This window comes from Schistosoma mansoni, chromosome W (genome assembly GCF_000237925.1).
Source record: "Schistosoma mansoni strain Puerto Rico chromosome W, complete genome".
NCBI lineage: Eukaryota > Metazoa > Platyhelminthes > Trematoda > Strigeidida > Schistosomatidae > Schistosoma > Schistosoma mansoni.
The window spans coordinates 48356766-48379122 of NC_031502.1; the positions used below are offsets into that span (position 1 = coordinate 48356766).

Here is a 22357-nt window from a genome sequence, read left to right on the forward strand (position 1 = left end):
ACTCATGGTTTCAACTATGAAAATGAGTGAGTAATTTATCTAGTTAGTGCATAGAATCAAAAATGGAGAATGAAAAAATTCAGTCCTTGGTTTTATAGATATTATTTTATGTTTCAAATTAGATTATACATAAATGATTTGTATTAGTGGTTATGTTTTAGCAAAGTGTGTGTATTTGAATTGAATCTGTTATATCCCAATGAGGATAAGGAATGATAACTGTTGGGATCTATTTACGGACTAATACTATACATATGTTCTTATTGTATAACTATTGAGTATAGACTATTATTATACGACTTATTGTTCTTAAGTTATGCCCAGTTTATTAGTTACAGTCTATCACAATCACAGTCACTTTTTGGCTTGATCTTGTACAAATGTTATTTCCTATTTCATGGTATAATGTCTGTTTAGCTTGTATATAAACCAGGTATGTTTGAAATAAATTATTCGTATAATGGGAACTGGTATTGGTGTTCTTGACTCAAATAGAAGGGCTAGGAGGAAAAGGACGCTAAGCTGCTTATACCGGTCGAACGTCCTTAGTTTGGCACAGTGCTAAGATTGTGTAAGTCGTATTCCGATTGGCGAATATGTCACGTGATAATTAGCCGGGCGTAAAGTTACAACAGAATCTGTTGGGATAAAGGATGTTACTTATTAACATTGACTTTAGTTCCTACCATACAAATATTTCTTAGAATATTTATCTTTTGGAATAGATGAGGCTGTGAGGTGAAGGACATTGTCGTACTTCAGTTTTATAAGCTAACCTAATAGTTATTGCTGTTAGTTCAAGATACTTCAGTGTTATTCAGAAAAACATGAATGATTTGACAATCAGATACATTAGTTTTATACTAATTCATGAATATGTCACTATTCCCTAAGTGTACATTAGTTGAATTATTAGATGCAATTGTTGCCTCTCAATGTTCCAGTGACTTTATGAAGTGTATAATTTTTTTAAGATTCCATGTAAGTTTGTGACATATATATATATAATTCGCAGTTAGTTATATAATATACCCTTGTGGGCCAGGGTAATTTTGCATTGGTTTTCAGGAGAACCAGACACTTTACAGACTTTCACGTAACAACGTAAACAGTACAGCTCGATACCGTTTAACAGGAGAGCCAGACACCACTCTCAGGCTTTATCCGATCAGTACAGCTCAACCCCGCCCCACAAGAGAACCAGACACTATATAGGGCTTCAACGCTACAATCTGAACAGTACAGCTCAATCCTGTGGCTCAACCATACAGCTACCAAACACCCTGGTGGACCAATATATATGAAACTATTTAACGGAAGATGAACAAAAGATTAAGTGAATGTATAGACTAAATCCTTCGTCTTAGGATATTTGGAATACTCAAACCAACGTAAATTGATACACCATCTTTTTATTATTTTGAAATTCATTTAGCCCTCTACTTTGAAACCAATCGTCTCATGAACAAGACAAGAGATACTTCTTCAAAGTTTTAAATATCTATAATTTTTGATGGTGTTATTGTTCACTCTGCTAAAAGTTATTAATTTTAGGTTTTGGAAAATCTTTAAAATAGTTCAAAATCAATAGTTAATCAGCAACTTAGTATCAATGAGTCTTTTAATTATTTGTTCATTTTTAAGATATTTCTGATTATCTGTTATACTTCATCGTAAATTGTTCATATCACTCTATCATTCTTTAGTCCGAATTAGCTACTCAAAGTTTTCTTAATTAATGAGTGATCTGATTCCTAAAGACATCAAGTACATTATACTTGAACCATCATTTTATTCACTGCTTTCAAATATTTAAGATATTGTTAACATCCATTTATCTTTAACTAATGAAAAATACCTACCGTTCAGACAACTATGGATATTGAATAGTACAATAATCGTCAGTAATGTATAGTCGAGTGATTATATCTTCATCCTCAAAAAGTTAACAGTCAGTTAAATCTTTTAGCTAATAATTTGAAACCTTAACAACTCTACTCTATCAATTATCTTAACTGATCTCATTAAAATTAAACATTAATTCTAATCACATAACCATTTTTATTGTATATTTACTTTGTTCTATTTTTCAAAACAAACAAATTAAAACTGACTAAAATATCCTACTCAAAGTCCTTCGTTGATAATTCAAAACTCCACCTATTCAACAACAAATAACAAGAAAGAACAATTTGACAAATCAAATGTTAAACTACACTTAACTGATTATAATTGTACTGAGAATTTTAGTCATAATGAATCAACACATTCTTGTATAAATGAAACATTGAAATCTGGATCGTCATTTAGTTCTTTATCGAATGATGATAACGAATCATTAACAACGAATATGCATTCTTCGGCTTATGAGGTATGTTATATTACATTGATATAAATTAAAATTTTTATGCATATTGTTTTGCAGAATCATCACCTAATTAAAATTAATTAATATAAATAAGCAAAGATGGATAGTGGCTAGCAGTGGAATCCAGGACGCGCATCACTTCGTCCTATTTGGGATTCGTCAGCTGGATGTACCTGCATCTCAGAGTTGATGTTAACTCTGAGACTCGAACCCAGTACCTTTCGCTTCGAAGGCCATCACGTTATCCACTCAGCTACTGAGTCCTGATAGCCACTTGCTTGTGCAATGGGGTGAAGTTTAAATTCACTTAGTATTGTTTGTTCTTCCCATGGGAAGATTCAAACAAACAATACTAAGCGAATTAATATAAATGTTTGAGAAAATTGTTACAAAATCTGTTTAGCTTTCCTGAGCTAAAAATAAATATGCAACTGATGTTATGTTTTTTGTTTGGTTATGCTGATCGAATCCTTTGTATCAGATTACTAGCACAAATTACTTGATATCATCAGGATACCGATTGTCTCCAACCATGTAACATGGAAAATAGGTTCAGTATCAGTGCATTCATTTAGATTAGTTGTGACGTTTTGAATTAACTTTTGGCATTCACTTGGAAGAACGGATTAGAAAAATAACATAGGATAGTATTCAATGTGAATCCATCACTTTGACAGGTCTGTAGAGGCTGAAATAACCCAATGGTGCCCCTTACAGCCATATAGAATAGTGAAGCCTAGTAGGCCCTTCTGGAGAAGAATGCTACATCGAAGCACGGCACAACTACTGGGGCGGAATAGCTGTTTCTGCACTGCTTACGCAGAACCATTACTTAACACTCACAACCGATTTTTTTTTGTTTTGGGCAGACTCATTTTTTACCACTCTTTTGAACCCTCAATAGTTATGCAATGACTCTTTGTAGCATTCGTAATCGTTTGTGGGTATTGGTAGAGTGGTTGATTAGGCCGATCTCCGTCACCCACATTACCGCTCACGTTAGTACATGGGATGGTTGCCATGATCCAGGAGGCACGACGAGGACGTGTGAGTCGGATTTTGCCTCCCAAAAGCCTGGTTCGGCCCGGGTTCGAACCGGGGACCTCCTGCGTAAAGCAGACATGATAACCCAATGGTAATGCCTCTGGCACTATGTGGTATAATTTTGAACCTAGTGGCAAGGATTATGTAAGTTATGTAATAGCTGTATTATTTGCAATCCAATTATATTTATAAATGAACATGAGTTACTGAAATTTGTTTTATCACAAGGTTTGCTTTTACTTTATCAAACAGTTTATCTTCTACCAACTCAAACTCTCTCATTCTGTTTCTACCATATTCACACTATCAATATTACTTCTTTTTTGCCCCACCCATTAAATAACTTTATCCAACAGACTCAATCTATAGTTAATTTGAATTAACTGGACTAAATCTCAATGATTTGTTTTAGTTCTTCATTCCATACTAATTTTATTTGTTAATCGATTGAGATAATTCACCCTAGAAGTCATTAAGAATCTTAACATTGACTGTATCAATAGTTCATTTACATTCTATTCTCTATATATGATTAAGCAGTGAAGTTGATTTGAATAACTATTTTAATGTATGTATTTACATTATGTTTATAAACAAACAAACAAACAGATATATACTTCAATATGTATATACAACATTGTTAACAGACAAATGGGATAGAATTTGTCTATACATTATGAATAGTTTGCGAAATCCGCCCAATTTTTTTCTGTATGTATCTTATACAATGCATTGAACTTTTGACCAAAACCATTTGAATTATGCCCCTACATATACACATAGTAATAGATTTACAATAAAAAGATATCTTTACAAAACGGCTATATTACTAGTATTATTATTTCTTATTATCAAAATTTTATCATCTAGTAACTAGGTTACTTATATCTTACTTGTCGAATGTTAATAAATGGGCAAGGAAACAACATTATTCATTTTGTTTTAGAAATTGAACATTGAATAAGTTGATTTATCGTTACAATTTGTTTTAATTTATATAAAGTGCTAACTTGTTTCTCTTTATAAAAAAAGGAGAATAATAACCACACACAAAAATAGAGGAAATACCTCGATTACAAGTTGGTGTTAAAAAAAAGTAATTTATTTTCATTACAATTAAACATTTGTTTATTATAGGGAAGGGGAAAGGAATCGACCACTATATTGAGTCATGCACTTTAAATGTTGATTAGAAACTATTTATCAAAACATGTGATGGAGTTATTTAAGGTGTATAGAAGAATATTAATGAAATCTTTGTATAAGTGCAACCAATGTAATAAATGTACTGATTCGTATGAGATTCAACTGATTGTGTATATAAGTAACACTTTCGTTTGCTGAAATCATAAAGGGTGGAACTTAGTTTGACCTTATATAAACAGTAGAATGAATTCCTGAACAAGAGGTATTTGAATGTGTTTTTTTTTCTAAATATAATATACATAATAGAGATATACTTAATCTGAGCAAAAATATATCATCTTTTGGGGATTGATGGTATGGCTTTAATTTAGACGTATTATCTACCGTTTAATTAATCACAATACTGGGAAGTGTTTAGTGAACAGAACACGGGTGGAGACGATCAAGTGTATTTACGCACAATTTACAGACTATCTCACTAAAATCTGATAACCATACAATAAACAATTAATTTGCAAACTATCAATCAATTGTCTCAATCTTGACTGTTCCTTCTGCAAATATCAGTTCATCTTCTCTGATTCCATTGTTCATACATTTTCATACCGTTTGTGCTTCATTCCGATTCTTTCCTTATCGATCTTCTGCCCAAATACATTTTATGCATGACCATCACCATATACTACTTATGTAGATATAAGTAACCCACACCACAAGTGTATCTATGACTAGGTACAGTGAAAATGAACAATTAATACAATATTAAAGATGACTTTAAAAAATAATTCAAAGTTCAGTTTAGTTGTTTTGATGAAAACACATTCCAAAAAAAAATATTGATTTATATCATTCGTTTCAGCTATTGTCTGATCCGTTTTCAGTTTCTAGTTTGTTTAAATGTTATTGAAGGTTGACTATAATATAACATAAAGAGTAAAAACAATGATAACTTTTACTAATACTTTTTTACAGTCTTAAACAACTAACCAGATGAACTGTGAATATTTTCTGTTAGATATCCTTCATGTTTCTCACCTATATTATCTTTTCCTCAACATTACCCTATTATTGAACAATAATTCTTGATGAATAAGGTTTTCTACAACATACTTTCACTTCCTGTTAATAATAAGGGCGACCAAGTTAAGAATTAGTATCTCAATCTTCAACTCTAACGTTCCTTCATGCATATCTTTTCAAAACATATTCGAAATGGATTCACTTAGTAGTGTTTGTTTGAATCTTCCCATTGATGTTTTAGAACTGCAACTGGCCAGTCTCTAATTGGCATATGTGCATGCTGTGCGTATTGCCTCGATATAGCCTAAATTCACAAGCATGGTAAGCAGAGATGGATAGTGGCTAGCAGTGAAATCCAGGACGCGCGTCACTTCGTCCTACTTAGGACTCGTCAACTGGATGTACCTGCATCTCAGAGTTGATGTTCACTCTGGGACTCGAACCCAGTACCTTTCGCTTCGAACGCCATCGCGTTATCCACTCGGCCACTGAGTCCTGATAGCCACAGTATGTATATATGCCAACTAGAGACTGACCAGTTGCAGTTCTAAAACATCAATGGGAAGATTCAAACAAACAATACTAAGTGAATTTAAACTTCACCCCATTGCACAAGCAAGTGGCTATCAGCACTCAGTGTCCGAGTGGATAACGCGATGGTGTTTCAAGCGAAAGGTACTGGGTTCGAGTCCCAAAATCAACATCAACTCTGAGATGCAGGTATATCCAGCTGACGAGTCCCAAATAGGACGGAGTGACGCATGTCCTGGATTCCACTGCTAGCCACTATCCATCTTTGCTTACCATATTCGAAATGGGTTTTTTATTATCATTGTGACTACATAAATTCAATTTCTTTTGTTTTGCATCCTAATGCTTTCATATCGTCTTGTCGATGTGATTTAATAACATGCATTTGTGTTATGCTGTATGTTGATTAGATTTGATAGGACAATACTCAGATTTGGGTCACTTCATAGTGATACAGTAACCATCAAAAATGTTTCGACCAACCAGTGTAATCTAATTTAACGTCGATTTAGAGAGAAAAAAACATTGACCCACATTACATTCAGAATACAATTTTTAATTTTTCAAATACAATATGATGGTAATTCTATCTTTATCATCTATAGGACATTATAATTTTGTTTGATAAATGAATACTCCTCAAAGACTTTTGTTGTATCTTCATCTGGTAACGTTGTCACAATCTGTATATGTTTCATCGAGTAAACTATGGTAATAAGTGATTGACACAGTTGAAGACTAGTATGGAAGATTACATTATATGTCGCGTAAATTAGTCATCCTATGCGCCTTATAAGTATGTGTATGTTAGTGCAACAACCTTTCCAAGGTCATTATAATTATCACCGGCTTACGCAATAAATTTTCTCCTCTATTGTAGCCAATAAGAATCAATTTAGACCATCATGCAACAAAATCTTTTTCTTTTAAAAATGTTTGGATAGGATTTTACACTAAAAACCAGCACACAATCTTTTTTGTTTAGTTAACAGTCATTTTCATAACAAGATGAGAATTTAATAAAGGAATAATAATGAGGCAACACTATGGCTAGTTAAAAGTTCTTGTTCGTACCTACAACTACATAATTTGTAGATGAACTAATGAAACTATTCGGTTGTGTTAAGCTATAGTGATTAGAACTAAATATGAATCTGTTATCTAGCAGTCGAAATCTATAAATTAATTTTTTGGGATGTGTCATCTTTCCTAATTAATTTGCGGCTTTAGTTTATACCATTGTGTGAATTATATATATACTAGTCGCTGTGACTAATTTTCACTCATGTTTTTTTACCGCCCCCAACAACGTAACGCTATTATCACCCACGAAGTGTACATTTCCTATTGTCGACTAGTCCAAAGTGTATGTGACTTCGCCCAGTGATTTCATTGTGGTAATTAAAATGTAAATCGATTGCTCGTAATATCATAAATGAATAAAATCATCATTGTCACCGTATGTAACATGTTTAACTTCAAATCAAAAATCATTGTATTATCGATTGAGTTGTATTGGGATTGTATTCCATGTAGAATTTCAACGATTTGCTATACAGGCATGTTCTTAGCAAGAGTCTTTAAAATGTAAGCTATTTCACTAAAACAAGCTAAGATAATTATTTTAAATCAATCTCAGTAGGCTATCTTAGGTAAATAATGGTTGACAATGATTGACATTTAGTAAATAATGTCAATGTCACCTGACCACCGAAATGATGATCATACCTCTAACCGTAACGTTTGAAAGTTGAGTTACCAATCTACTACAGGGTTTCTTTTAGCTAAACAACCAGATACCATACTTCTTTAATTCATCATATGAAAAATAATAGTCGTCTTGGAACCATTGTACCTTAAAATAATTGTATATACAGTTTATTTTCTTTGTTTTTTAAGCACTAGTTATAACTATATCTCATTTAGTATACTCTCATGATAAATTAACGCATCACGTTGTTAAGAAGTAAAATTTTAGGACCACACTTTACTTATCTTTAAATATCAATCTAAACTCAACAATCTCCATAACCCTATACTGATAATTATCATGTGCTCTATAGTAAATAGCTTCAAGATGGATTTCCTGGAGTTCTAATGAGAAGCCGTGACCAGTGGAGTTCAACCGTATCTGTAAATTGTCAAGTACATATAATGCGATAACAGTAAAACTTCCATAATTTATTTAAGAAAGTATCAATTACCATAACTAATACAGATAGAACAATGAGGAGTCAGTGTTTATTTGTCTATATGGTACAATATCTTTGTCAAATTATTTTATTGCACCTTACTACACTGATAAGTAGAAAAACCCTACTTCAGAATCGCAACTCAATCAAATAGAGAGAATTCTGAAAGTCTATCTGTCAAACGAATCTTATTATTTAGGATTGACTTCTGCTTGAATAGTGAACAACATATCAGTATGACTCCGTACATAATTATAGAGACAATACTTTTTGATAAAATTAGGTGTCTTTTTAATATCTCTGCCTCTTTTTATATCGGCTTTGTCTTAAATATTTCAAGGGTAGTATTTGAAACCATTGAGGGTAGCCCAAACAACAGAGTGTAGCTTGTTGATACGTATAGTACACACACTTATTGTTCTGAATAACAGGAAATGTATCTTCTACCCCTTTTTTAACTCCAGTTTGGTAATAGACCACTATAGGTCTGTCGACGATATGTGAAGTTCACCCTGCATTTGGTTATATCGGTCAGGTAATAATAAAAGAAAATATTTCACAACTAATAGACAATGTCGAAAGCATTTGTCAATGGTCACCTTTCATTTAAAGCATATGTTTGACATTTCTTCAAAGCGATTTGTGCATAATTCGTTATAGAAAAAAAGCATTACTAGGTTATTTTTATGTATTATTTTAGTGGAAGATGTCTGAAGATATTATGCCAAATACTCATCGTCACTATTGGCAGAGTCTGACTATTCAAATTGATCTACCATATTCCAATGAAGTACGGTATTTATGCAAAATACAGTAACATAGATGATCCCAAATCTTTGAAGAGTTATTCCACAGACCTGTAAAATCTAACTAACCATTTGCTTGTGAGGTATAAGACCCCGAGATAAAAAGTTGTAAATGTTTGGAATGTAATACGTTCTAAGGTCTTAATAAGAATGTATCAGTCAACAATCCATATAAACTCGCAGTAAGGGATTGTGGAGATTGTAAAATTTTCTTGAAATCATAAACCAATCTAAGTTATATCACTATTGAATACCTGTCAATACTGGATCACCATTTTGTTCAAGTATAGAACTCCGCACGCGGGAACCCAGCCAAAGACCCAGGATCCATAACAAATTTAGGCATTAGGTTTCTAAGTTATGTTAGAATATTATGAAATAGATTGTATGCCTTTTATTGTATTCTTAGTTTAACTACAAACTGTATTGAAGTAAACATCTACCAAACAAGATCCAGTTAAGATATGATAACATAAGGTGAAGATCTTTAATAGTTGTACTGTCGAAAACTTAAAATGATTTTTATTATTCTGTTTCTATGTTTCTATCTTCCAGAATGTTATTCTTGATAAAAATGATAATGAAGGTTTCTACTTAACATCAAATATTTCTCAACAATTAGCACAAGCTATCAATAACTCTCAAAGTGAGTTCATCATTATCATTCATATTTTCTTTTGTGGTTGGTTACTATTTTGAGTAGTAATATTACAGAAACAAATAAATCAATCACATTCCACTAGTGAAATCATAGTTATAAGATGGATTTCCTATAGTCATGTTAGGTTGTCATGATGATTTGGATCTGTCAAGTGGTTGTGAACAAGCTAATTCGAGATTTCTAACGCTTTTTGTAACTATAATCAATTTTAAACAAAAATATTCAGTAGTTGCTTATACAAATTGTTTTTGCCAATATTTTGGTAAATAAATAAATGAAATCATTTCTATTATTCATAACAATGAAATTAATTGATGATCATTAAACTATTGTAATATAGATCGAACAATAAATTATACTAGTAAAAATTGATTTTTAGCTTACTAGTGAAGTTCCTGACGTTCTAGACAAAACATATGACCTGTTAAGTTAGTCAGAAATATTAAAATCAAGACAACAATAACATTGTTTACTAGTCATTATTGTATTTTTTTTCTTTAAATGGTTAAAAGTGGAAAACCTGGAAGCACTGGACGGCCGTTTCGTCCTATTGTGGGACGTCCAGTGCTTCCAGGTTTAAAATGGTGGTCTAGCTTCAGTTGACTGATCATCTCAACTATGCAAATACTGAAATCTACACAAAACCCCTTCTGATAAAAGTGAAATTAGATGGAAAAAATCATACCCCTTTCTTCAAGAATTAAAAGTCATTGGTTTGATTGTTTGTCAGATAATCGATTCATACTGACGAAGAGTTTCAAACTGAGATGAAGTAGTTATCTAGCTCTGCATATTATTCAATCGTTTATTAGTTTTCTTTTGATTCAAACGTTAGTTTAATAAGCATCATGTTGTTTGATTTGGGAAAGTCTTCAAACATATAGATTTTCAGAGCAGTTAAATGTCAATTTTGTCGATCGTCTTTTGTCAGCTAAAAATGACCAAAATACTTTGATGAATTGTTTGAATCAACGAACTTTGTGTCCAAGGATTACTAAATATATTTATAGCAAATCATCTCTTATGTTTGTATACATGTAGAAAACTATGGAGTTGCAAAACTAACTCAAATTTAATTTCAAAACGAGACAACAGATAATAGAAAGACAGATTCACAAAAGCTTTCTTATGACCTGTTTCAATTTAATTCATCACTTTACGTTGTCAGTAAACTACTAATATACTGCAGATAAATTCCTTACTCATTTCACTCTCAATTTTATTTACTGGTTTTACTCACGGTTGTAAAGAACAAACAAATAAAGGGTGTTTAGAGTGAGGTGTATACTTCAGTTATGTGGCACATATGTATTTCGTACCCCTTTGTACCAATATTTCATGTGTCCAAATGAATAAATAAAATACAGTTTCAAAGCATACTTTGTAAAGTCTTAGTTGGAAAGTATGCAAACTGTTTGTTTGTACAATAATCAGTTTTCTGACAGAAACGAGAAATTAAACCCATCCGATCCTATCATTGCTCATAGTGTAGTGTGGTCTACTTATATCCATATAAGTAGTATATGGGGTTGGTCAGACATAGAATGTATTATCGCAGAAGACCGATAAGGAAAGAACTGAAATGAAGCACAATTGGTAGGAAAATGCATGAACAATGAAATCAGAGACGATGGACTGATATTTACAGAAGGAACAGTCAAGATTGAGACAATTGATTGTTATTTTGCAAATTAATTGTTTATTGTATGGTTATCAGATCTTACTAAGTTTGTAATTTGTGCTTAAATACATTCGGTTGTCCCCACCCGTGTTTTGACCATTACCATAGTATTCTAAGGCAAATGCTGAATCCTTATTCTTTCTCTTGTCTCACTTTTCAGGCTCACAGATGTTTTCAGTCTAAAATTCTTTAGCATAGCCTCTTTCTGTTAATCTAATGATTTTGCAAGATTATTTTTCAATCGTATTATCCATATCCTCTTTTGTCTGATCGATATAATGCACTGAGTTACTTCTGACTAATGTTTGTCATTTACTTGATACGTATTTCTTATTCTTAGATTGACAGAAGATATCCTTCTCTAATAATCGTTACTTTTTAAGGGCTTTGAAAATTTCCATTTTATTACATAACAATCATTAATTGTATAGAGGTAGAGACAAAAATGTCTCTCTATTCTTCAATTGTTATGAAATAAATTAAATGTATAGAAAGTAGTTTTTTGATCTGGACATCATACTTATACTTATATGTATGCAAGATCGAGAAAATTTAGTTAGTATGTAGGCATTGGACATACACATGAGATTGGAACTATGTTTGACTGAACTGTTAAGTTATATATTCTTGGTCAAAGTTTATGTTGTTTTATAAGATCTATCATTTGGATGAATTTTTGGTTGATTTGAATATCACATTTTTAATTCATCTACTAATTTTTTGATATATATCACAAAAGTTAAACAGCCTATCTCTCCCGGAAATGACAATGCAAAGAAGGCAATAGTACCAACGGTTTTGAATGGGAATGATTCAGCAGTACAGAAAGTTAATGGTTATATCATTGCAAATGAAAGACTATGTAGTGTTTTTGAACCAACTAATAATGGTCAGATTGAGTATTGTCCAACAAATCATTCGTCTTTTAAATACAATCGACGTGATAAAGGTGGTCCCATTTCCAGTAATAATAGGTTACGTAATTCTAAACGTCAACAGGTGAGTGATAACTTTGTTTCCATGGAATTTAGTACCATAATGCACGTTTATTTTAATTATCCCCCTTGTACTATTATTAAGCAAAATGCTCATTGCCTAAGTTTCTCCGCTACAATACAGCATGCACCAATCGAATCACACTTCATGGATAAGCTTTTGAGGATGTAAAAAACTTTACATATCTGGGCAGCATCATTGATGAACACAGTGGATCTGATGCAGCCGTGAAGACGCGGATTGACAAAGCGAGAGCAGCATATTTACAACTGAAAAACATCTGGAACTCAAAACAATTGTCAACCAACATCAAGGTTAGAATTTTCAATACAAATGTCAAGACAGTTCTATTGTATGGGACGGAGACGTGGAGAACTACGAAAGCCATCATCCAGAAGATACAAGTGTTTATTAACAGTTGTCTATGCAAGATACTTCGGATCCGTTGGACAGACACTACCAGCAACAACCTACTGTGGAAGACAACGAACCAGATTCCAGTGGAGGAAGAAATCAGGAAGAAGTGCTGAAAGTGGATAAGACACACATTGAGGAAAGCAGCCAACTGCATCACGAGACAGGCTCCCACTTGATGTCCTCAAGGTCAAAGGAGAAGAGGAAGACAGAACACATTACGCCGAGAAATGGAGACAGATATGAGGAGAATGAACAGCAGTTGGATAGAACTTGAAAGGAAGTCCCAGGATATAGTGGGGTGGAAAATGCTGGTCAATGGCATATGTTTCATCAGGAGTAACAGGCGTAAGTAAATTATCACCTAATTAATGGTAAAGATGTTTTATTTGGTGACGTATGTGTTGTATATTCAAACTGTATTTTTGTCCACTAAATAGTTCCTGAGGGTTGAAAACTACTGTTTGAAATAAATCATCGTAATTGGGCAATTTTACAGCAAGCTTCGCTCTAATGAGACGTCCAAAAAGTTATTAGGATTTTGTAAATCTAGACTAAATGTAAAAAAATGTTAGTCTGTATCTTATAATTACCTAGCTATCTTTGACTCTTAAAAACTATTTTTAACAGAACAGTTTTAGATTGAGGGGATTATTTGTAGATTCGTACAGAAACATTCGAAGTTTGTGTCTTAAACTTGAAAGGCGTCTCATGTTTCCAAACTGACATCATGAAGACAACAAAACTGACTACTGAGTTCTGGAAATTCAGAGAAAAGAGTTTAGCTACTAATAAGTAGTGTTTTAGCATATTGCAATTTGAATGATTTTTTGTTCGAACTTCACTAGAGTTGTTAGATATGTTTCATAAATACTTTTTTAAAATTAAAATTTGGATTTAAATGATTTGGGATTATTATTCATTGAAAATATTTTCAGTATCTGAATTCAACTATTTCTCTGTCACGAAAATACTGTTAGTCTATGTGAACATCATTAGACCATACACCATGAATAAACCCCCTTTTTAATTGAATCAAACCAAACTTTCAAAGTAAACGTGTTTCTTTTTTGAAAAAGTCACTGAAGCAAAGTAATGACCCTTTCTGGTTTTATTCAAATCCGGGACTGTTTTATAGTGTCAACAACGCGTTATCCACTCAGCTACTGAGTCCTGATATATGTATCGAGACAATACGCACAGTATGCACATACGGCCAATAAGAGACCGACCAGTTGCAGGCCTAAACATCAATGGGAAGATTCAAACAAACAATAATAAGTGAATTAAAACTTCACCACATTGCACAAGCAAGTGGCTATCAGGACACAGTGGCCGAGTGGATAACGCGATGGCGCATAGCAGCTCAGATACAATTGAGTTTGTTCACATCTAATCTGGCTAAGCCCTTTTGTTAGCTTATTTAATGGACAGTCATTCATACAACAACAACCTATCTATACCATTGTACTTTTATTATATACGCTTGAACATTGCTTGCTGCCTACGCATGTATTCATTCCGCTAGCCTTATTATTAATCGCTTAATTGATCCGATGACTCATGCTTTTCCACTTATATATATATATGTACATCTTAATCCTGTTTACTGCTTGCTCTCTGCTCTGCTCTACGCTACACCGTATTGTACACGTTTACTCACTCATTCGGCTCTCACGCTCACTTGCCTGCATTACGGCACTGCTCTTTCATGCTTGCTTAACGTGCCCGTAATATTGGATACCTGTGTGTGGTTCAATAATAAACGCAATCAGCCCTTCGTATTCGCCTTCAGATTTATACACCGTTAGGACGTTATCGAGTAACGGTTATTAAGACGAACAATATACGAAGTTAGGGATAATATCGAATATCGACCACCACAGAATTGGAAGCCTCGCCGAGCGAACACGAACACAGAATTGGATGCCTCGCCGGACGAATACGAACCAGAATTGACGATCTTTACGTACGAACACGAAGCAGAACTAGCGATTTTCGTGTGCGAGGACGAAACAATTTTCGACGAGAGAATCTCATTTCGAAAATTCAACGTACTCTATTTCTATTCCAATTATTATCCGGATTATAATCATAATTGTGGATTTATTATATCACAATTTTAATCGCATGTACATTATCCCATAAACATTATTGAACTTAACGATAATATTCATAATAAATAACGATTATTCACGAACAATTGATATATTGGTGCAATCCAGTAAGTCCGTTTTATGTTATAAATTGTACCATTTGTTGTCATCATTGTTTTCGTCGATCCATTTCTCTTAGTGACAATTACGTTATATTCGCATATTATTTAATTTTTTCTTATTAATGTCTTTAAATAACGACACAATCGATCTTTCATAGACACCATCCGTGGGAGCTATTAATGTTGCTATTCCCTCTTTTAATGTTAATGACCCTCAACTTTGGTTTATTAGACTTGAAAATTATTTCGTAGCCAATCGCATCCTCTTACAGCGACATAAGTTCGGCTATGCAAGCTCACTACTTCCAGACGAAGTAGCAGACAAGGTGCGAGAGGTCCTCACTAAGCCGGATGCGATAAATCCGTACGACGGATTGAAACAGGCAGTAGTAAAAGCTCTCTCATTAAACGACCGGTAAGCTGTCGAGCAATTGCTCAGTGAAGTGCAGATCGGAGATAGAACACCATCGCAGTTAAAGACTTATATGAGCAACGTGATTGGAGACAGAAATGTAGATAAAAATATATTTTACCAGTTATGGTTACGACTCCCGCCGAACGTGCAGCAAATCCTTGCTGTTGGAGACAGCGAGGTAGACATAGACAACATCGCTAAAATAGTTGATAAGATTTACGAGAGAACGAGACATGCGACTCCACAAACGCTCAGCTCCACAGTAGACAAAATAATAGAGGCGTTACAAAAGGAAACTAATGTGCTATGCCACAAAATAACGAGCCTAAATCGCAACGACAGGAAAAGAAGTTGGTCGCGTAGCCGATCAAGAGATAGAAATCGATCATTCTCCAAGGGAATCCCAGATCCTAATATATGCTGGTACCATCAAACGTTTGGGTACAGAGCTCGAAAATGCAGATCTCCATGCAAATTCAAACGATCCCACCGATTTTCAGTAACGACTACGACAATTAACGCGGCTCCCAGGAGCGATCGTTTATTTTATGTTCAGGACAAAGTAACAGGCGCGCAATTTTTAGTAGACACGGGAGCGGAGATAAGCGTCGTATCCCCATTGAACAACGAAAGACAAAATATCGATACCGCGTTAACTCTTAAAGCAGCAAATAGATCCGACATAAAAACATACGGCAAGCGAAAACTGTCCTTAAATTTCGGACGAGGCGCTACATACCGCTGGGATTTTGTTATAGCAGACGTATCAGTACCCATAATAGGCATCGATTTCCTATGTAACTTCGATTTACTAGTAGACTCACGGCGCCACAGACTCATAAACGGTACTTATACTACTTCGATTAAGGGAACACTTACAGAATCTGTTTCTATGAATCTAGTGGTAGATAAAAGCCGCAACGACCCACGTAAATTATTGTTAAACGAGTTTCCCGAGCTTTTAAAAGTAACGTACAGTAAAACGGATCTCAAGCATACTATCCAGCACCATATCATAACCAACGGGCCACCGGTTAATGCAAGGCCAAGAAGATTAGACCCAAAAAGACTAGCAATAGCAAAGCAGGAATTCGACAAGTTAATGAGGCTAGGCATAGTAAGGCCTTCGAACAGCCCGTGGGCATCCCCATTGCACATGGCTCCGAAAAAGAACGGAGAATTAAGACCATGTGGAGACTATCGAGCACTTAACAGCAAACAATGGCCGATAGATACCCTATACCACACATCCATGATTTTACCTACAGTATAGAAGGTGCTACAGTATTCTCGAAGATTGACTTAGAGCGTATTATCACATCCCGGTCGCTCCACAAGACATATCAAAAACAGCGGTAACAACCCCTTTTGGGCTATATGAATTCTTACGCATGCCTTTCGGATTGACTAATGCAGCACAAACATTTCAACGATTTATTGACCAGGTCATCAGAGGCTTACCTGGAGTATACGCATACATAGATGATTTACTAGTAGCCAGCTCCACTATGGACGAGCACATACAGCAACTACGACAATTATTCGCGTGACTAAGAGATCACGGTATTTCCATAAACATTGAGAAATGCGAGTTTGGAAAAGGGTCCTTACAGTTCCTTGGACACATGGTAACTTCTCAAGGTATCACACCGATCTCTACAGAAATCGATACCATCAGAGACTATCCGTTGCCCGATACACGGAAGAAATTACGACGATTTATGGGACTAATAAATTATTACAGACGTTTTATTCCGAATTGTGCGGCAATACTTCAACCACTGACCGATGCGTTACGGGGACACTCCCGGACATTCCAATTATTAGCAGAGGCAATACAGGCCTTCGAGAACGCCAAGAAGACACTCAACAAAAAGACGACACTAGCTAGAAGAAAGAGCGAAACACCATTAGCTATCATGACAGATGCATCGAATGTGACGGTAGGAGCTGTTCTACGACAGTTAGTAAATGGCACATGGGAACAGCTTTCATTCTTCTCAAAGAGACTGAACCCTACGCAAACGAGATATAGTACTTTCGGAAGAGAATTACCAGCAATTTACTTAGCAATAAAACATTTTCGACATATGGTAGAAGGCATAAATTTTACTGTTTACACGGACCACAAACCACTCACGAACGCACTAAGCGCAAAGCAAGATAATTACTCTCCGAGGGAGATCAGACAGTTAGAATTTATTTCCCAGTTCACTTCTGATATACGATATATTAAAGGCCAAGAAAACGAAGTAGCTGACGCACTATCAAGAACGACGATAAACACTCTCGTCCAATCTGAAATCGATTATCACGAATTAGCAGCATTACAAAACGTAGATGTCGAGTTAAACAGACTGAAGTCTGACAATACAACCTCTCTGGTACTAAAAGAAACTTCATTCGAAAAAGTGAGTATTATGTGCGATATTTCTACGGGCCGACCAAGACCATTTATACCGAAGCCTCTAAGACGAAAGGTTTTCGACACTATGCATAATATATCACATCCTGGGATAAAGGCCACGATCAAATTAATCAGCGAACGTTTTGTATGGCCAAGTATGAACCGGGATATTCATAATTGGACGCAAACTTGCATAAAATGCCAAAACGTTAAGGTACATCGTCACACCAGTTCCGCAATAGGTCCTTCTCGTCATCCTGATAGCAGATTTGAGCATATACATATTGACATTGTAGGACCACTGCCGATTTCAAATGGCTTTAGTTATATTTTTACCTGCATTGATAGATTTACGCGATGGCCTGTAGCAGTACCTATAAAAGACATTTCGGCCGAAACTATAGCCAAAACCTTAGTAGAGCATTGGATCTCTCATTATGGTGTGCCTGCAAATATTACAACCGATCGAGGAGCCCAATTTGAGAGCCACCTCTTTCAACAACTCACTGAACTCCTAGGAATCAAACGTATTCGGACAACATCCTACCATCCGATGGCGAATGGTATGGTAGAAAGATTACATCGGCAACTCAAAGCCTCTCTGACATCTGTTATTAGCAATAACGATTGGGCCAGCAAGCTCCCATTAGTCATGTTGAGTTTAAGATCAACAATTAAACAAGATATAGGATGTTGCCCAGCAGAGTTGGTTTACGGAACTACTTTACGTCTACCAGGAGAGTTTTTCACCTCAAGTAAAAGTGTTCCAACTGATTTAGCCAATTATGTACAACGTCTAAAACAGCATGAGTAATCTAAGAGTAACACTTCCGAGGCAACATCAACACCGTGTGTATATACCAAAACAACTGAGCGACAGTACTCATGTATTTATCAGAAGGGATAATGTGCAACGTCCATTACAACCGGCTTACGATAGTCCATTTAAAGTTATTAGAAGAAATGATAAAACTATTACAGTAGATAAAGCCGGATAAACGGATGTAATTAGCATGGACCGAGTCAAACCAGCTTTTATCGAAGCTGACGATCAGCCAGTACATACAGATCATTCGAAAATCGTCGAGTCACCGAAACGTAAGTCTCAATCATCAACGACATCGACGAACAAAAACGAAGAGAAACCAGTAACGACAAGATATGGTCGAAGAGTAAGATGGCCTCAACGATACATAGCTACGATTTTGAACTAATAATTTCTTTCGCATCTTCAGATGTGAATTTCTTTCCTCTTCGTTTTGTATGTGCACATCGAAAACTTTAATATGTCCATTATTATATATTCAACAAATTTTGCATATTCCAATATCAATGTATATAAACCTCTAAAAACACTAACGCATTATTTTGATCTGCTATTTAATCTGGCCTCACGCACATATACGAACTCAAGCTTACACGTACTTGTAGTAATTCACACGATAGTTCTATCATACATCTTAATTTCATAAATTTCGATATTTACTGTCCTGTTAAGTTTAACATTTTTTTATTCGCAAACGTCCTAACGGTGTATAAATCTGAAGGCGAATACGAAGGGCTGATTGCGTTTATTATTGAACCACACACAGGTATCCAATATTACGGGCACGTTAAGCAAGCATGAAAGAGCAGTGCCGTAATGCAGGCAAGTGAGCGTGAGAGCCGAATGAGTGAGTAAACGTGTACAATACGGTGTAGCGTAGAGCAGAGCAGAGAGCAAGCAGTGTTAAACTTAACAGGACAGTAAATATCGAAATTTATGAAATTAAGATGTTTGATAGAACTATCGTGTGAATTACTACAAGTACGTGTAAGCTTGAGTTCGTATATGTGCGTGAGGCCAGATTAAATAGCAGATCAAAATAATGCGTTAGTGTTTTTAGAGGTTTATATACATTGATATTGGAATATGCAAAATTTGTTGAATATATAATAATGGACATATTAAAGTTTTCGATGTGCACATACAAAACGAAGAGGAAAGAAATTCACATCTGAAGATGCGAAAGAAATTATTAGTTCAAAATCGTAGCTATGTATCGTTGAGGCCATCTTACTCTTCGACCATATCTTGTCGTTACTGGTTTCTCTTCGTTTTTGTTCGTCGATGTCGTTGATGATTGAGACTTACGTTTCGGTGACTCGACGATTTTCGAATGATCTGTATGTACTGGCTGATCGTCAGCTTCGATAAAAGCTGGTTTGACTCGGTCCATGCTAATTACATCCGTTTATCCGGCTTTATCTACTGTAATAGTTTTATCATTTCTTCTAATAACTTTAAATGGACTATCGTAAGCCGGTTGTAATGGACGTTGCACATTATCCCTTCTGATAAATACATGAGTACTGTCGCTCAGTTGTTTTGGTATATACACACGGTGTTGATGTTGCCTCGGAAGTGTTACTCTTAGATTACTCATGCTGTTTTAGACGTTGTACATAATTGGCTAAATCAGTTGGAACACTTTTACTTGAGGTGAAAAACTCTCCTGGTAGACGTAAAGTAGTTCCGTAAACCAACTCTGCTGGGCAACATCCTATATCTTGTTTAATTGTTGATCTTAAACTCAACATGACTAATGGGAGCTTGCTGGCCCAATCGTTATTGCTAATAACAGATGTCAGAGAGGCTTTGAGTTGCCGATGTAATCTTTCTACCATACCATTCGCCATCGGATGGTAGGATGTTGTCCGAATACGTTTGATTCCTAGGAGTTCAGTGAGTTGTTGAAAGAGGTGGCTCTCAAATTGGGCTCCTCGATCGGTTGTAATATTTGCAGGCACACCATAATGAGAGATCCAATGCTCTACTAAGGTTTTGGCTATAGTTTCGGCCGAAATGTCTTTTATAGGTACTGCTACAGGCCATCGCGTAAATCTATCAATGCAGGTAAAAATATAACTAAAGCCATTTGAAATCGGCAGTGGTCCTACAATGTCAATATGTATATGCTCAAATCTGCTATCAGGATGACGAGAAGGACCTATTGCGGAACTGGTGTGACGATGTACCTTAACGTTTTGGCATTTTATGCAAGTTTGCGTCCAATTATGAATATCCCGGTTCATACTTGGCCATACAAAACGTTCGCTGATTAATTTGATCGTGGCCTTTATCCCAGGATGTGATATATTATGCATAGTGTCGAAAACCTTTCGTCTTAGAGGCTTCGGTATAAATGGTCTTGGTCGGCCCGTAGAAATATCGCACATAATACTCACTTTTTCGAATGAAGTTTCTTTTAGTACCAGAGAGGTTGTATTGTCAGACTTCAGTCTGTTTAACTCGACATCTACGTTTTGTAATGCTGCTAATTCGTGATAATCGATTTCAGATTGGACGAGAGTGTTTATCGTCGTTCTTGATAGTGCGTCAGCTACTTCGTTTTCTTGGCCTTTAATATATCGTATATCAGAAGTGAACTGGGAAATAAATTCTAACTGTCTGATCTCCCTCGGAGAGTAATTATCTTGCTTTGCGCTTAGTGCGTTCGTGAGTGGTTTGTGGTCCGTGTAAACAGTAAAATTTATGCCTTCTACCATATTAAAATTAAAACACAGATTTCAGCGAAGGGATCTCTTTTCAACGAATTTATTATCGAGCTGTACAATCGTATATATATATATGAAAATGTTTTGTTAAACACCTAATCGACTGTAATCATTCGACGAATCCACAGTCTGATTTTAAGGTTGTTTATATGATTCGTTCAAATCTACCAAGATTTCTTCGGATCAGACTTTTAAAAATAGCCGAAGCTCTTACCATCCATGAGCTCAAACCAGAACTATGCGTACAAAAGAAGTACGTTTTATCATTATCGTTACCATGGCCTTAATATTATTATTATTATCATTCTTTTATTATTATTATTATTATTATTATTATTACTCCATTCCCCCTTTACTTATGTTTTATATTCTCATTATTTTATTCATGAATACTCATCACCTTATTTATTTATTTATTTATTTATTTTACACCTCTATGACCTTTAATGACCTTTAATTATTGTAACCAAAACATTTTACCCGTCTTATTATATTCACTAAATCTATTGTTGTTATTCATATTACGTAATCCAGTATTATAATCTTGGTTATTAGTGTTCACATTTCCTCACGGAATTAGTACTTTAACAAAACATTTTCATATATATATATATATACGATTGTACAGCTTGATAATAAATTCGTTGAAAAGAGATCCCTTCTACCATATGTCGAAAATGTTTTATTGCTAAGTAAATTGCTGGTAATTCTCTTCCGAAAGTACTATATCTCGTTTGCGTAGGGTTCAGTCTCTTTGAGAAGAATGAAAGCTGTTCCCATGTGCCATTTACTAACTGTCGTAGAACAGCTCCTACCGTCACATTCGATGCATCTGTCATGATAGCTAATGGTGTTTCGCTCTTTCTTCTAGCTAGTGTCGTCTTTTTGTTGAGTGTCTTC

General features: G+C 34.9%; 1 protein-coding gene and 2 non-coding genes across 3 annotated transcripts; 1 reads left to right on the forward strand and 2 right to left on the reverse strand.

Annotated features, from left to right (window-relative positions):
- Positions 1-870: 870 nt before the first annotated feature.
- On the forward strand, positions 871-9806 carry Smp_174550 (hypothetical protein; the record flags this gene model as incomplete). Its single annotated transcript, XM_018789967.1, has 3 exons — positions 871-981; positions 2183-2371; positions 9663-9806. The coding sequence occupies 3 exons, from the start codon at positions 871-873 to the stop codon at positions 9804-9806; spliced, it is 444 nt and encodes a 147-aa protein (XP_018655357.1).
- Smp_tRNA_01161_Pseudo_TCG.1.1 lies at positions 2562-2630 on the reverse strand. The gene has a single exon. It is a non-coding gene (tRNA).
- On the reverse strand, positions 3443-3497 carry Smp_tRNA_00750_Sup_TTA.1.1. Its single transcript has one exon. It is a non-coding gene (tRNA).
- Positions 9807-22357: the final 12551 nt, after the last annotated feature.